Raw genomic sequence first — 18,383 nt, forward strand, 5'->3', positions numbered from 1 at the left:
GCATAAAGTCCTCTTTAATGAGGCTATGATTTGGGTTCAATTTCCCTTCACCAGAGAATGAATTAAGAAACTTCATTTCAAAAATGAGCTGAGACAGAAAACGAATTGACAATATAGCTGGAGGAAATTAGCTACAAAAAGTAGTGAATGCAATATGTAGACTTAAATATCAGCACAAATTACACATTTTAAAACGCTAAACATCATTGAGGAAAACTTGACCAACCTACAGCACAGATGAGCTTCCCCCTCCAGCAACCAAATCAATTGGTACCAAGGGGATAGAAGTGTTTCTAACAATTGTCTTCAGCACTCACAGAACAGATCTCAAAGAGGTAGTATGATGTAAATATTCAGATATTCAAGACATCCAAAATCTAGGACCTCCCATTTCACGATCAATGGTGGAACCTTGAGTGGCCAGTTTTTGGATCCTTGAAGAGAATTCCTCAGCCTATCAACCATAAACAATGTCAGCCTTCTTTCTAACTGTAAATAATGTCAGTCTGCTTGCTACAGGTAGAGAATGCATAAAACTACTTGCAAAAGAGGCAGCAAGGAGCAAATCCATTGAAATATTCATTTTATTTGTATAAATCTTCTTAGATCTAACAGAATAAAGACGCTCTTCATTCAGGGTGCTTCCTGCTTTCCAGTTGAATCAGTTTCATCGAATTAAGAATATACTTGTAAATAACTGCCGGAATGCGACCCACCTAAAGGGATGCAATTTACCCCTTCAACTTCAATTATCATAATAAGCTCCAAAGCTTCTATTTTTCACACAATTCAGCCCTGAACTTCACTTACTCATTGGGTATTGTTGTTTCAGAGATAAAGGCATGCAGGCTTAGTAGCTTCTAGTTGGTTTCTGGAATGAACTTACTCATATTCTTAGATATAGACACTATAGGTCTTTTGCTATTATCCTGTTGTGTAATTTAACCACAGAAAGAAAGTATAGAGAAATCAATTGACACAGACATAAAGATGTACATGATTTTAGCTAATAAACCTGTATCAACAGGAGAGAGCAAGAGAAACATTAGTGTGAAGATTTTATTTCCTTTAGAGAGGAAAATATATCACTGCCAATGAACGAGGGGATGTGTCCTATGTATCAATATACTTTTTTTTTGTAGAAAATATACGTATGTACCAATTTACTTGTGTAGCAGCAAAGGACCAAACATATCCACGGTTCCCTAAATCTTGTCCATTATGAACTGGATATCTTTATACAAAGTACTCAATATGTGAAATCAAAGGTTTTTAGTCCTTTCAAAATGGAAAATGCCCTAAAGATTTGATTCTTCCCTTCTTTCTATATCACCTAAAGTAGCCAGAGGAAGGAGGGGAAAGAAGCTTCCTGGACTTGCCAGACCTAATACCACCCCAAGCCAAAATCCTATCTATTAACGTGTCAGACAACCCAATATTAGTTTAGGAGACAAAGTTATACACCAGAACCTAGATTCCATACACCAAAAGGGGAGAGGCTGGAAGCTCGATTCTCAAGCATAGACATTGGGCAGAGACACCAACAAGGATTCTCCAATGGAAGGATTTTCTCTCATATGTGGAAGCAATTACAACCATTCATTTATAAGTGATTACATCTCCATAGAGTTGTCCTCTGCACTCTTACATTCAGAGAATTTAAAAAAAAAAAAAAAAGCTACTCAAGATTAGTAGAGACAATTATTGAAAGTTGTGTTACTAAGCTTAAACCACCTGCAATGCAAGCAATGAAATATTCAGCCATTCTCCTACAAGACTACCGTAATATAGTAACCACCATAAGTTCGGACCTACTTCTTCCCATGAAGCAAGATGATATCACATTCATTGGCCATCCAGCTAATGAAAGTAAATTTGTAAATAAGATAATTGAGGAGACTCAGAGGATGTTGCCAATCCCACTGAACAAATTAATTCACCTAGTGATGAACATCTCAATGTTATGATAAGCAATGACGTTTGTCAAGTTGAGAACAATAATTTTTGAATTAATCTTATGAACAATGGGGCCCCACCTACAACGACAACAGAAAGAAAGTTTTTTGGCTACTACAAGAAATAAGCAAAGTTGGGTAATTTTTCCTTGTGTGTTTTGTCATGCCTACTTAGTTCATTTCTCCTTGAATCCTTTTTTGGAAGTCTTATTGTTTTTTCACAATGATCTCAAGTTCTGCAGGTTTCAATTATTTTCAAGGACACGTTAAAGTTTTCATTCTTGCTGCTTTGACATTTTAAAACTCAACTTTGAGTCTTAACTAAGGGGGGAAAGAATGACGCAGAAAAGGGAAATTCTACGGTAGACATCTCAATAGCACGAGATTTAGATAATTATGATCTTTATGTAATTATCAAGGCTTATTTAGCTTATTTAAGCGACTTTTAAAATAGGCTCTTTATTGGTTTAGAAATTTTATTTCTTATTTAGTTAGTAGTGTTATTTTATCAGTCTCCTTTGTCAGGATATTAATCATATTAGGCAACGCAAAAGTTCTATAAATATATAGGTGGTTCATCATTATTTAAATAGAGTGTTTATGAACAAAAAACTACTGTCTCATTGAATTGAGAGTTAAACTATGTGATTGTGGTTGCGACAATCATGTAATTTTACTTGTAACAAACATGTGATTGTAGCTGGCACAATCATGTGATAGTGGACAAAATTTATCTTTCTTTATTTTCCTCTTTCAATCTATCTAATTCATATTCCCTTACACTATATCGAAAAGCATATCATTGACGTTAATCCAAGTTAAGATAGCAGTCCAAAAGAATATCTTAACTTTAGGAAGAGCTTTCACCTTCTAAAAAGAGGTAATGAAGACTCCATTTTTACTAATAGGAAGGTAAGTATGGAATTAAAGAATGGAAATACATACAGGCCCCAGAGGAATCTATGTCCACAGTCTACAACCTAAGTCTAGAATAACACTGAAAAGCTCGCGAAGGTTTAGTGAAAAAATAGGAGAATCTATTCCCAAAATCATTCCCAACAAGCCAGAGAATGTCTCATACTTTTCCTTCCAGAACCACATTAAAAATTTAACATCTAAAATTTTTTTTAAAAAAAAAGGACGAACGTTCTATCACTAGGCATTTTCTTTTTCGGAGGAACAAAAATCAAGATATCACCAAGAACTTCTTGGTTAAAGAAATGGCCTGCAACAAAAGCAAAACCAACCAACAAAGAGAAAGATTCAGAAACCAAGGAAGACAAGAAAGAAGGTTGTCGCTCACTAGACTCAAAAGTCAAGTTCCAAGCTCTTAAGCATGCCAAATTCACCTCTATGAAACTTTTTCAATCCTATGCTACCATACAAATCCCTTTATACCTAATTTTGCACTGAAACATTCACTAGAATTTTCTCACATGAATCTATCTTATTGATGCAGCGGAGATATTTATAGGGAGAAGAAATGTGAGAAAAGAAAACTCCTTGAAGATAGTTTTATCTCAAAAAAACAGAAAACTCCTTGAAGATAAAGCTCCTTGTACACATATCATTAAGAATCTTATTAAAAAATATGCCTTAGGTACACAATTAAAAATCCTAGTAAAATTATGAGTTGATAATCGCACTTGATAACATTGAATTCAAAGGCATAAATAACAATTCCTAATAATATTGTTGGTTAACAAGTCTTTCAAGGAAAAAGTTATTGTTGGTGAAGAAGAATATGCACCTTCTCATCTATCCACATTAGAGAACTCAGTTGATTGTTCAAGATCCGAACAATCACATCTAATGGAGTCATGCCATCAATTGCTTCAAGTTCTCCACCCTAAACAAAGTAAAAGACAAATAGTATCTTTTATCACATAGCAAAAGCTAATCATAAGAAGAATAGCCATTGAATGACAGGGCCCACCTGGTTGGCATTTAAGGTCTGGATAATTGATTTGATCTGCTCCGTCATCTGTTCTATTTCCCTCTCTACAAATTCAGCCTGTTCATACCTGAAAAGAAAACACAGGTAGGTGAGGAACATAAAGCATGCCAGCAACCCTAAACCATTCTCTTGCAATATAAGTCCTAAGGTAAAAGTTAAATGTAGAACTTAAAAATTCAGCAGCTTGCAGTAAACTAAGCAAATGGTAAGTCAAATATTATCGCTACTTAATAAACTAAAAATTGGTAAATCAGATACCAGAAACACTGAACACTTCTAATTTGTAGGTTTCTAAAATAATTGAAGTCTACCATATGTCAAATGGACAAACCTGATAGCAAACCACATGTCAAGGATGTCCTTAACAAAAAAGTTCTACATCCCACCATGAACTCAATCAAAGAGAGCTTTGGATCTGGTCACATAGACTTATAATGTGAAGTCCCAAAGTAAGGAAGCTGTTTGCTTCCAAGTTCTCCCGACCTTGCTTACCTAAGGTGAGGCTTGATTAAGAGAATGGATCTTTTAGAGAAACTCTTTCGAGTAATAAATTGATGTTTTTACTCATGATAATATACGTATTTCTGGAAAAGCAATTCCTAATATTATTTCAAGATCATATCTTTCTTTTATTCTATTTCCGAATCTAAACCTAATTATAATTCTATAAATCACATTTCTGGTATATTCCAATTTCCTAATCCAAATCTAAATCTAAATATTTAAAGAATCTAACATTTATTAGTTCTTTAAATAAACAAATTTCCAATCCAACTATAGACTCAAACTCGCTCCTTTGCTGCTTCCATGGGTCCCATGCCCTTCTTTTGTGTATTGGAACATTTCTCCTCTCTTTGAAATGAAGCTTGTTCGCAAGTGCCAAGGTGAATTGATTAATCCTCTCTCATCCCTTGCTTTCTCTTTATCTCTCGCCTCATCACTCTAAAATTCTGACCAAAATAGCATTTTACATATATGCCTCGAATAAACAATCCATGACAGTTGAAGCAGAGACAGCAGCTAGTTGGATGCTCGTTGGTCGTTCTTGTCCTCCAGTTTCTTGGGATAGGCCTACTCTCATATAGTCTTGCCAAACTCATAGCAGAAGTGATGTCAGGTGATTAAAGGCCACTGTTGAAGATCCCAACTTCTTTCTAATACACACAGAAAAAACTGCTTGAAACGCCTCCGGTACGCTGCAATTGTTCCCTCCTTTTCAATTTAACAAATTCTCACAATTCTTTTTTGTGTTTTTGCTGACCGAATCTAAGGTTAACAGTGTGATATGAACCACAGCTGGGGACCGTCTTCAAGGTGAAAAGAGACGAAGCCCACCTTGTCTTCTTTGGTTGTCCTTCAATGTCAGAAGGAATGCTTGTAGCAGTAAATCCATCCTAATGGATCAGCTGAACTATCATATGTAAAAAAGTCTAACCTTGTGTATTGCGGAACCATACGTCCTCCTTCTGCGTTGTTGCTGGAGTAAGCTAGCTCCTTGTCTTTTCTTTCTGTTGAGTTAGTAGCGTTGACAGTCTCTCTCCTTGTGCCCGACAGTTCTTGGGAGCAGCTTTCAACTTGAGTGGCGAGCACGTGCTGCCTCTTTCTTGAGCACACACGATACTTCTGGTGTTGCTTTATGAACATCTCAAATTGTGTTGGAAACTTTTAAAGTCATCCATAACCATCAGCTTTGGTACCAATTTATTGGAGTCCTAGGCTTTGGATTTGGTCAGGTTGCCTTCTAATATGAAGTCCGAAGGAAGTAACCTGCTTGCTTCTCAGTTTTCCAACCTCGCCAGCCTATGGTGAGGCTCATCTAAGAAAACCTCCAACTGTTTAGAGAAAAATTCTTCAGATTAATAGTTGATGCTTTATTCATGATAATACACGTATTTATAGGGAAGTTAATTGAATTAGATTCCTCTTACAATTCCAAGAACCATAGTCCCTCTTTTATTCCAATTCCTAATCTAAATCTAATTATAGTTCTAGAAATCATAGTCCACGTATTATCCCAATTTTCTACTCTAAATCTAAGTCTATATACTTAAGAGTTCTAACTCTTATTAGTTCCTTAATAAACCAACTTCCTAGCTACCTATAGACTAAAACTCCTTTCTTTGCTGTTTCAATTGGTCCCACGTCCTCCTTTTTGTGTACCGTAACAAGTATCATAAGTAACCTATCTTACCCTACCTTACCCATACCTTCCAAATACCCAACCCAATCCTAGCCTACCAAACATGCCATTCGAGGCCTCTGAGACATAACTACTTCAATACAAACACTTTTATGACAATTTTAATGCACACAAATCTCAAAAACAAGGCATGTTCTAAACATAAGATATGAGATTTACTAAAGCTAAGCAGCAGGAGAGTCATGTACAATCAAAGAACTGAATTCCTACATTGCATCTCTTGTTGATGCAGCTTCATCATCAAGAAGTAATCCACGTTCACCCTTGTAGATACGCTCAGCTTCTTCTTCCATACTTTGCAATGCCTTGTTAACCTAACCACATAAACAAACTATAGGCAGTCTATCACAAGAACACCAAGAAAATACCTGTATAGCCCTCAAATATTACATATGCACACATGTTTTTAGTACAGTTAAAAGAAAATCATTATTCGCATTACTATGAGAAACAACTATGATATGTCCACAACTAAAAACCGGTTTACTGGTTTTGTGTATGACCATCGGACCCACAAGAAACATAAAGCAGAAGTGAATTGACTTCAGATGATAATCCAGAAGCAACAGCAACTTAGACTACAGCAACAAATTCTAATTAGGACTTCAGCATGATAGTTGGATGTTCTTATTTTTCTTGCTATTATGTCTGTTTCAGAGAAAAAATATTCTACCAAAGAACACCAAGGGTGTGAAACCCAATACAAAAAGATATTATTGATATTATTTTTTTCTTCATATTATTGTTATTCTAAAATTTCGTTGGCTTAGAACTTGCTATTACACTGTTTTTCTTTCACTAAGAAAATATAGGAGACAGTATTTGACAATTCAACTTAAAAATTTTTTCTCTTGAGCTTGTGGATTCTCTCTAACGAACCCAATCATAGACAACCAGGTCGCAAGTAACTTAAGCAAGCTTCACACTTGTTACAAAATTTTACCATTGATAAACCCATGATCAAATCCTAGTTGTGGGACAGTAACAAGCTTCTACAATAACAAAGCTTATTTATGATGTTCATATATATGTACATGTGATCTTTAACAAGTTGGACTCATCAATGCCCAAACAAATAGGTTTTGTGACATGCAAGTATTAAATTCTTCTTTTGGAGAAAGCTTTTTGTTGGCACATGCTGATTCATAAGCCTCTCTCTTATCAAGTTACTAATGAAAGGAATAGTTCCATGTGTGATAATAAGAAAGCAGTACTTCCATGCACCAAGACCATGAAAAAAGTTAACTAGTAAATTGGCATTTTCTAGAAGAGACGCAATTGATGCGATGGACCCATACAGATGGCACCATACGGTTCATTGGATTTGTCCTTAAGAATTTTAGCTTAATGTTGATCCTTGTACTGACTCCTAGGATGACAGTTCGGGGCCAAATGGATGTTGTCCTTTTGAAATTTTAATATGGCCATCTTGTATGGAGAAAACTAAAGCATGATCTTCCAAAAACAAAAGAAAAGAACGTAAGTATTGACTTTAGATATTGATTTTTTTACTTTGTTTTAAGTGCATCCATTATGAAGTGAAATTATGGATAAGTTGCTGTCCTGAAAGAAAAAGAGATAAAAACAGTCATTGTAAAGACAGAAAGAACCACCACGATGCCTTTTGTTTATATAGATGCATAAGTTGCTGTTTAAAAGCAAATGCTTTTAAGAAAACTTGGGCATGGCTTGCATGAGCAGAAAAAATCAAGATGATTGTTTAAAAGCAAATGCTTTTGAGGAAACTTGGATGTAGCTTGCATGAGAAAAAATCAAGATAGTTCAGTCATTGTTAAAACTAAGCACATGCTTTTTGAATACGCCAACAAAGAGTCTGCATAAATATCCAAAAGGGGAATGCTCATAGAGGCAAACAATTTCCTTTAACTACCTCTTGTTGATGAGTCTCAATTAACTCTAGCTGCCGCTCCAGGCTGGCTTGGGTCTCCACTACTTTTGCCACTTCAATCTGAAGTAACATAATGATTAATAAAAATATAAAAGAATAGTCAAGGAAAAACCAGCCTGAGGCGTAAACTATAATGTGAAAAAGAGTAGATAGGCATTTTCTGTTATACCAATAAAAGAAAGCATATGACATTATAATCAATTCAAAATTACCTTTTTAAGAGAGTGAATACAATCTTTGTTTTTCCTTTAAATACACTAAGAGGATATAGAAAGTAATGCTTTCTAAATTTTATTGTTAAAAAGAAAATGACGTTCATACAAAAAGGTATCATGAAAATAAACTTCACCTCAAGCCTCAGAAGAACATCTCGATTCTGCAAGATACGTTTATCCCACTCAGCTATTGCAGTAGCTTGCTTTCGGAATTTCCCAGTACACGCCTGTAGCTCTGCATTCCACTCCTTTATGATCTTCAAACACAATAAAAACATAAAATTTTCAGATGGATAAATGGGATTATTAAAAAAGAAAGTTCCGTGACTACAATAAATTTGCAGGAGTCATAAAAGGGAAGGTAGATCTTCTCCATGGAGTTTACTACCCTTTTCGCCTTCAAGGCGGTATGTGAATTTTCTAACAATACATTATCAGAAAGCTTAACGGGCATTCATCCCCTCCAAGGTTAGATTCAATATTTTTGGGATAGATCAGCATCTTCTTTTCAAATATTCAATGTCAATGTCATCCTATAAACTGCCCAGTTTTAACTGAATCCTAAAAAATGAAGTCATAAACCTCAATAAAAAGAAAACCGGTGACAGGGAAGAAAAAGGTGATAATACCTCTTCAACAGTCTTCCCAGTGATCTCAGATGGTAATTTTGGTGTGGTAGACACTGCAGTGGTAACAATCGCACTTGTCCTACATCAACACATGAAATAGTAGAACCGACTGGTTAAAAACTATGACTTTGCTTCATATCTTCTGCGGTGGGAAACCTCGTAAATTGTCAACACAAAACTTTGCATTATGTCAAAGTAAAAGCGGCAATGATATATTTACAGTGTGCAAAATCTGTATTGTACATTAAAATCTCTCAGGAAGGAAAAAAAGCATTCATTTATTAGGAGAATGATGAAGAATGAAGGAAGAGAGATGACAAAGATAAATTCAATATCCTAAATAATAGTAAATGGCAACTCAAACAAGCATAAGTGAGCATATGCAGTTCCCTGGAAAAAAAAAAGAAAGTGGGCATGAGCAGAGAGCTACCAAGAATGACATACTATAATGTTGGAACTTGTTTATAACACAAAAATTATCAGAAACAGAGTATTCACTTCAAGAAAAGAAAAATAGAGATAACTGATGTAAAGATCTAATCTTCAAAGATAGTTAAACTGTAATTTAAAATAACCAAGAAATAAGTATACTCAACCAATGCCCAAAAAGAAGTGTACAGACCCACTACTTGAAGCTACAACAAGAGATGATGAGGTTTGGGCTACAGTGGTGCTGAAAATGGAAGGTACTGTAGCTGCAGAACTAGACAAAGGGAGACCTGCAAAATATATTGCAACACTTCAGCAGGAATAACATACCGCTTGATTTACTACCATAATCATTTTGAGAATAGATGCTACTAAGGAGAAATAAGAGTCCTTTAGTAGACAAAAAAAAGTAAGACAAGCACATAATTTCTCTGTTAAAATTTTGAGATGCCTGCAAGTTTCTCAGTCAAGGAATTTGAAATAATCTACTTGCATATGATCAAATTAGCTAACTACTGGGGATCTAAATACAAAAACCACTAAAAACCCCTACCACCAAATGCTTTCCATCTAGACAGAGTAGCATATTTGTGAAGTATAAGGCATTAGATAGAAATAACCATTAAAGTAGAAATTCATTTTAGAAGCACAAGGCCCTAAGCGATTATATGTGAAGAGTGAGAAACATTCAACAAGCAGGCAACAATAAACTACAATTTGCTCTCCCTCCCATTGAGAAAATAAATAACTATGAACTACATGACTTCTGGTGAACGACTTTGTGCTTGAATGAGTATGCAATATTGCAGTAGTTCAAACACAAACAGTACAAATGCAAAATAGATAGCCTAAAAGGAGAAAGGAATCAATATTTAGAATCACTGAAAGACAATACTAAGCTTCAAGACATAAAACGCTAGCCTTTCATCTAACCTGGATCCATCAATAATTTCTTTCATTCTATTATTCTAGCTTTCATGGAAGCAGCTTCACTTTCCAAAATCTTGTAGCATTGTTCCATCTCTATCAGACTTCTTTTCATGCTCAATTTGTGAATTCAACTTATCAAAATTTGTCAACTATTTTCGCCAAACATTCCAAGTTAAACCCAATAGCAGCTGCATCAGGTGAGTATGCCTCGATTATATGCAGTTCCTCAGCATCAAGGCTCTCCAAGTTAATGATTGTCTAAAGTCTATAAAACCAGCCAGCGAATCTAGGACTATCATCTAGGAAGAGACAATTGACTAAACAATATTTAGTCCAGGGAGAAAACCCAAAGGAATCACTTCTATAGAGTAAAAATCTCCTCCAAATCTGCAAATTTGTCCCCGCATAAACTTCCTCCTATAATCTCGAGAATGCCTTACATTTGGGACAGACTCTTCTGCTCAGCCTTCCCCAGATCCCTTTGTTCTGTGCCACTTACACAAACCTGAGAAGCACAGCAGAACAGCCCAAACAAACTTTCAGCAAAGTAAGGTGCATCAGGGATTGCTTCACTGGAAGAGGTGACTTCTACAGATTCTCTACAACCTACACGCTAGTTGTATGTTAATAAAGCTAATGTAATCCAATCAAGTACCACCAAGTAATTTAATTCGTAAAATACAATCATAGGCCAACTGCAAACAAAACTTCATCTAACATGTGAACTCAACTAATAGTCCCCAATCCCTCCCCATTGGAACTCAATAAGCCACCAAACATCTTAATTGACTATTAGTAACATAGGTAACGTGACAAATACCCAATTCATCCATCCCTAAAACTTGATTGCAGAAGCAAGTGAAGATTATGAACTATTCCAGGTATGAAACATCAGTTGCAACTTATACTCAAAAAAAAAATTATAACTGACAATAAACCAAAATCAATGATAGATACACACCAAAAGCAGGAGCAGGTGTAGTCGATTGTGCTTGTGACGATGTGGGAGTTGATGTCTTAGTGGACAAAGAAAACCCAGTAAAAGAGCTTGTAGTCCCAGAGGAAGCAGACGAGCTTGTCACCCCAATACCAGTAAAAGAACCAACAGTGCCAGATGATGAAGAAGAATTACCAATTCCCGCTGTTGCAACAGCGCTTACAGAGGACGAAGCAGGAGTCACACCAAAAGAAGGAAAAGCTGGTGCAGAAGCTGCAGCAGAAGAAGCAGATGTACCGCTAGCAGACGGAGCCGACGCGCTGCTAGTCGTGGTGACAGTTGAAAACAACGAGGCAGAAGATGTCCCGAATGAAAGGGACGTGGGCTTCGCAGCAGCAGGCGTGATAGAGGCTGCCGATGCAGATGAGGCTGCATTGCCCCCGAAAGAAGATTGAGGAGCGGAAGAGAGGGACGTCCCTAAAGAGAATGCCGAAGTAGCCGATGAAGAAGATTGTGTCAAGGAAGGGACTGCAGTAGATGCAGTAGTCAAAGAAGAGCTTGCAGTGCTAACATTAAACGCTGAAGTACTGGTGAAAGTAAAACCCGTAGAAGCCGAGAAAGCAGAACCCGTACTCGATGCTGACGAGAATATATTTCCGAATGGAGGAGTAGCAGTTGTAGTAGAAACTGAAAAGCCAAACGAAGAACTAGTAGTAGATGTAGCAGTTGTTGATGTAGAGAATGCAGAGGAACTACCAGAAGGCCCAGTGCTCGTAGTAGAAGATGTTCCAAACAAGGATGCACCTGAACTCACAGCAGAGGAAGTTCTGCCAGATAGAGACGGTGCGGAAGTGGCTGCAGAAGACTGTGCAGAAACAGAAGATGATGCCCCAAACGATACCGGAGAACTCGCCGCCGTGAATAACAACGAACCTCTAGAGGATGAAGATGAAGTGGCCCCAAAAGATGACGTACCCGAACTCACCGCGGACGAAGAATTCCCGAATAAGGTCGAAGAAAAGCTCGCGGTGAACGATCCCGTCCCAAACAAAGACGACGTAGATGTTGCAGTGGACAAAGCTGTTCCAAACAAGGGAGAAGAACTAGATGTGCCAAACGAGGGCGAAGGAAAACTCGCCGCGGATGAAGCAGAGCTGGACAGAGTCGAAGATGAACTTGACGCCAAAGAAGACGCCCCAAACAGAGCAGAAGCGGGACTAGCAGTTGACAAAGATGAGCCAGATGGAGCGGAACCGGCCGCGGCGGGGGTGGAACCAAACCCGAAAGAAAATGAAGAGGAAGATGATCCCAACCCAAAAGAGGGAGACTGGGCCGAGATAGGGTTTGAGGAGGTGCCAAAGGAAAATGTGAAAGAAGACGAGGAGGAGGACGAACTAGGGTTTGACGAAGACGAAGATCCGAATGACAATCCGCTGCTGGCTGTGGAAGATCCGAATGCCAACGGTGATGAAGAGGATGACTGAGATGGGAGCGAAAAACCTGACATTGTTTCTGCGTTTGATTTCTCTTTCCCTCGCTGGCTCCGAAACAACCTAGTTTTTGTGTTTGAAATGGGGTTTTCCGGGTTCAGCCGAAACGGTCCGTAAGTTTCAATTAGAGGCCGACCGGACCGGCCGGAGTTTGGCGGCTGAACATTACAATATACTATGATAAATTAATTTACAATCTACAATAATTTTATTAGAAGAAATCTAATAAAATTAAAATGATACATAAACTACATTACAATTTTACTTTTTTATTAATAAACTTTTAATTGATTATAATACTCATATGTGACCAAATTATTATAACTTACGTTGTTTTTATTATTGGAAAATTGAACCTTTTCATGCTTATTACATTTAATAATAGAAGTATAAGGCAAAATTATATTTTATACCTTTAATTTTGTTGTGTAACACATGATCACTCCACCTTGGAAACCAAACAAAAAGAGAACATTTTTCTATTTATTATGTTCTTTCCTCTATCATCCATTTTATAAAAAAAAATTACAAGAAAATATGCAAAAAAACATGCATGAAATATAAACATGGAAACTAGAACTAATGGCAGCTTTAGACAAATTATTGGTCTCTCTAGTTAATATGTATGGTACTTGATTACACAATCTATGAATCAAAATAGATAAAATATAGTAAAAAATATTCATTAAATATAATATGATGTAAAACTATCTAAATTTGATAATCATTGATTAATTATATATTTTATAAGTGTAATATCTATTAAACATAAAATTATCGCTCCTAAACATATCTCAAATTTAAAATTTTATCGTCATAAAAAAATTTTAAATTTCATATAATATCAATCATTTTTTGAATGATAAAATTTAATTAAAATTAATAATCCATATCTCAAAAAAATAAAATAAAATTTCTACATCACAATATAAAGAATGAACTACAATATCAATTAGATCTTATTTTAGACAAAGGACTTTTTAATATTTTATTTTTAAATAAACTAATATCTTTTTATTATACTAGTATATCATTTTTACATTTTAATTAACCTTCCATATTTAATAAAGTACTTATAGAAACTACAAAATTATTATCATAAAAATAATTGGACGATGAATAAGCATTTGTTTGACAAGAACTTTGTCTATATCTTTACTATTAAAATAGAAAATTTCGCAAGATAATCAAACAAAAGTAATTCTAATTAAAATTAGAATCTACTTTTTTAACTTGTAAAAAAGTTCAAGTCAAAAACTAAATATAAATATTTTTAGAAAAATAATTTTTACCATAGAAGGTCAATAATATTTGAGTATATTTTTCAGTTTATATATTAATAATTGAGTGATTTTATACTTTAAAATGAAATATAATACTAATTTGTTCTTAAAGATTTTATATTTGTTATAATTGTCACAATAAATTTACTTTAAAACTTAATATTTCTAATCTACTTAATAGTTATATTGCATAAAAGAGATAAAATAATTAAATTGAAATACTTTTCAAAGAATATTTAAATTACTAAAAAAGATTAATAACTAAAATTCTTATTGTTATGTAATTTATTTATTATTTCAATATTTATTATTAATTTTGAGATAAACTATTATTTTAATCTCTAAATTTTTATTTATTTACTATTTTAGTCCTAAATATATTTTTTATTAAATTTGTCCCAAAATTTTTAATATTTTTCAAAATAACAAACTCTCGATTTTAATGTTTCTTACTCTATTTTCTTTTTTCTTTCCTCTTTCTGTAACACCCTGCCTATCACTGTGCTTAATTTATTTGGAAAACTCTATTTTATTTGGGTGTTTAGATCACATTGAATTCATTTAATTTACTCTGCAAATTATTATCGTAATTCATAAATTATACCTATTTTTATTTATTTTGATTTAATTTAATTTAATTTTAGTTAATTTTAATTAATTTTATTTTAATCTAATTATTTTTTAAAAACAAATTTCAGAAAAATGAAAAAACGGGAGAAAATCCCGCATGAAAAGGTTGTCCACGTGGGCGCGCGTGCACTGTGCGTGCGAGGCGGAGCAGGGTTAACCTCCGCATGTCATGTCGCGCACAGGCGGCCTGTCTGCACATCACCTCGTGCGTAGATAAGCGTCGCACATTGTGCACGCGTCGTCCATGCAGCAGGTCTACGCGTAGCAGGGTGGGCCGTGCGCCTGTAGGCTAGCTTGCAGTGTGTCGGGCGAGCCACTGCCGCCTCGGGTAGTGTGTCGTCGCCCACTTCGGGGGGCGCATCATTGCTGCCAGTGGAGGAGATCTTCTTCCTCTATTTTTCATGACGAGCATTTTTTTCTCTCTCTCTTCACCAGATTTTGCTACTTGGTGCAAATCCAACAGCTTCCAATTTCTATAAATAGGGGTCTTTCCTTCCTATTTTTCCCACACTTTCATTCTTCCACTTTTCAAGAATTAGAGAGAGAGAGAGAGAGAGAGAGAGAAAGAGAGAGAGAAGGAAATGAAGAAAAGCATAACGATGTAGAAGAAATTATCAAGATTTCAATAAGGAATCTAGTATTTTTTAAAACGTCTTAAGATGTATTTTTAGATAAAAAAAGGATGAAATTAATAATTTGTAATTTTGCTTGTTTTACATGCTTTTGTGTTTATAGGTTTAATAAGTTGAACTGTTCTTGACTTCAAGTATGTTATGTGATTTATAGACACTTGATGATTTGCATATAATTAAAATAATATGAAACCGATAAAGTTATCTAGAAAATAAAAGAAACAAAAAAAAAGAGAAATGTGGAATGAAGCATGAATGGTCCGGGTATGTATATGTATTGACATTCGTAATGCATCAAGTGTCTTGTTAGACTTTTTATCTCTAAGGGGTATATATTCCCCTAACCTCATCCAGAGTATTTGTTTTTTCCTCCTAATTTGGTCTAAAAAGACGTAAGAGAATCACTATATATGGATGATAACATACTTTTTTACGAGAGTGGTGGTGCAAATATCTGTTAGGGGTCACCTTTGACTAAGTATTATCGTAAGTATAAAATATTTGATAGGACCACTGTGGTTTGTACGGTTGTGGTCATAGATCATATCATGATTTGGTAAGCCGAAAATGTACATGAGCAAATTGTCGTTAATTGTATCTGATATGGTCATTTCACATGAGTAGTCGGAAATCTATATCTGCCTTAAGATATGGAAGTTGTAACGATTTCGTGAAGCATGATACGAAAATTTGAGCATTTCATGATTTATTTGATTTTCTCTATTATCTGGTATGATGTGTGTTTATTTTGATTTTATTAACGTGATGTTTTTTCTAATAAATAAATTATTTTTACAAGATAAGATTGGTCTACGAAGTAATCAAATGGTATTTAAATATTATTTTTCTTACTGAGCATATGAAACTCACTCTTTCCATGCCCTTTCCCCAAAATAAGGAAGAAAATGAGGAACCCCCAGCTGACCTACCTATTGAAGTTTATGAGGATCTCATGGATCCACAAAACTTCAGTGTATGATCATTCTCGCACTCTGATGAGTCAAGTAGTATAGTAAAAGAAGTGATCATCTTTTGTATTTTACAGTCACTTCTGACCTCAGTTATATATGTAATTGGAACTCATATTGTAATACCTCGCCCATCACTGTGCTAAAATGATTTCGAAACTTTATTTATTCTGGCTTTTAGCTGCCTTAAATTTAATTAATTTACATTGTTTAACATTTTTTATGATTCGTGACTTTGATTTATCTTTATTTTTATTTTATTTATTTTAAATTATTTTATATATTTTAAATTATTTTATTTTATTTTTAAATTAAAAGAAAAATTTAGAAAAAAATCGAAAAACGGCGAAACAGGAAAAAACTACTTGCAGGAAAAATCCCGCGAGAGGGCAGTTTGCCCCCGCGGGTGATGGGAATTGTGCGTGTGCACATTGGCTATGGTGCGCACGCCCCATCCGCATGCCATAACGCAGCATACACATCCCTTCCATGGGCACAGCGCAGGGTCAGGATGTAACGGCCCTGGAAATTTAGAATGAAATATGTGTATTAAAAATGTCAAATGCGGAAGCGTAATAAAAATTTTGATTAACATTCCTTACACAAAAACTAAAAACGTGCTCAAAATATAAAAGAACAAACTAACTAAAAGAGATACTCGAAAATAAGAACTATAAATATAACTACGGAGTCTTTAGGCGTCCCCTTCGCCGTCTTCCTGCGGAACGGGCTCGGAAACAATGTCTTCCTGATCTGAAATGGTTAAATAAGGAATGAGCTACACCAGCCCAGTAAAGACATCACACTATCTCACCGCCACGGAGGTAAAAGTGGGTAGAAAACACAAAAAAGACCAATGGAGCATAATTTATAATAAACTCGTTTATTAACATAAAAACCTTACTGTCCACTTACCTCAATGAGATCCATAAAACAACATATGAAAGCAATAACATTATCATCATCATGAAATCATATGAACTATATAACATAATACTTACCACGCCTTTGCATTTCAATAATTAAACAACACATTTTCCTCATTTACCAGCCTACTAGTATCCATAGGGGTCCCGCTACCCGTGAACCCTTAACATTTATAACCTGATTCCAGAGCCGTCCCCATACCCCGTCCGGTATGGGCACCAAAACCATGAACCTCAATACCCCGTCTGGTATGAGGGTGAAACGAGTCGTCCCAATACCCCGTCCGGTATGGGCGCCAAAACACAAAAGGTCTCTATACCCCGTCCGGTATGAGAGACCACGTTCCCGGTAGGGTTCCCTACGGACCCGGTCCGTCCACCATCTCCTAGGATATCTAGTCAGGCTGTCCACATTATCCATTTATCAATTCACGTAACCTTTTATTCCTTTTTTTCCTCAGTCACCATTATCAAATCACACACAAACATGCAAACCAGTAGTTTATGCCAAATAAGACAACACACAACATCGGGTTCTTAGTCATTCAACCCATAATCAATAAAACAGTGATATATGCACACGAAACTATGAAATGAAAACATCAGACATCATACTGCATTTAAAATTATAAAATAGAACAAACAAAAACTGACCGACAAATACACCAGACTTGGGCTCCATTAGCGACCTTAAATAATTTCACACATCTATTGATTCATAAAATACTATTTTATCATTTATTGAACTTTAATACCGTGATAGGAAATAGGGTGAGGGGTCCTTACCTGTTTCGGGGTCTGAATTCGACTCTACAGTGTGCCTACAGGCGGTCCCTAATTTTTCTTGAATTTTTTTTGGGAAACTAAAACGCACTACTGATACCTACACGTATCCCAAAAAAAATCCCAAATTAGACCTAGGGTCCCTTTCGGTCAATATCGCAATTTTGGTACGGCAGCTCCGCCGTGCTCCGGCGACGGCGCCGCCGCTTGCGGGGGCGATTCGCCTCGGGTTAGCCATTTTCGACCGAATTCGGCCACGCTTGCATCGGTCCCTACGATAGAACAACCCTAGGGCCCTCGATGGGCTGAAAAATTATGAAAAATCGAAACTTACCGGCGGCAGTTCTCTCGGGTGCGGCGGCTCCTCCGGCGTGACTCGTGTTTTGATGTTTGGCTCTGATCAACCTGTAGAGAAAAGAACGGTGATCACAGTGGTATAAAATTTGCATCAAACAGAGGCCGGGAAAGGCCTCAACGGAGGCAAAGACTGAGGAGGGACGCGGCGGCGCC

At 35.9% G+C, this 18,383-nt stretch overlaps 1 protein-coding gene across 1 annotated transcript; it reads right to left on the reverse strand.

The window, feature by feature from the left end:
* Positions 1–46: 46 nt before the first annotated feature.
* EMB2766 (structural constituent of nuclear pore) lies at positions 47–12,716 on the reverse strand. The gene is made up of 9 exons (XM_088219570.1): positions 11,186–12,716; positions 9,488–9,584; positions 8,866–8,944; positions 8,371–8,493; positions 8,004–8,081; positions 6,323–6,426; positions 3,892–3,979; positions 3,706–3,804; positions 47–454 (listed from the first exon to the last, which is right to left on the reverse strand). The coding sequence occupies exons 1-9, from the start codon at positions 12,666–12,668 to the stop codon at positions 362–364; spliced, it is 2,244 nt and encodes a 747-aa protein (XP_088075696.1). The 5' UTR covers positions 12,669–12,716; the 3' UTR covers positions 47–361.
* Positions 12,717–18,383: the final 5,667 nt, after the last annotated feature.

The sequence above is a fragment of the Carica papaya genome, chromosome 5 (genome assembly GCF_054855325.1).
Source record: "Carica papaya isolate Zhongbai chromosome 5, ASM5485532v1, whole genome shotgun sequence".
Lineage (NCBI taxonomy): Eukaryota > Viridiplantae > Streptophyta > Magnoliopsida > Brassicales > Caricaceae > Carica > Carica papaya.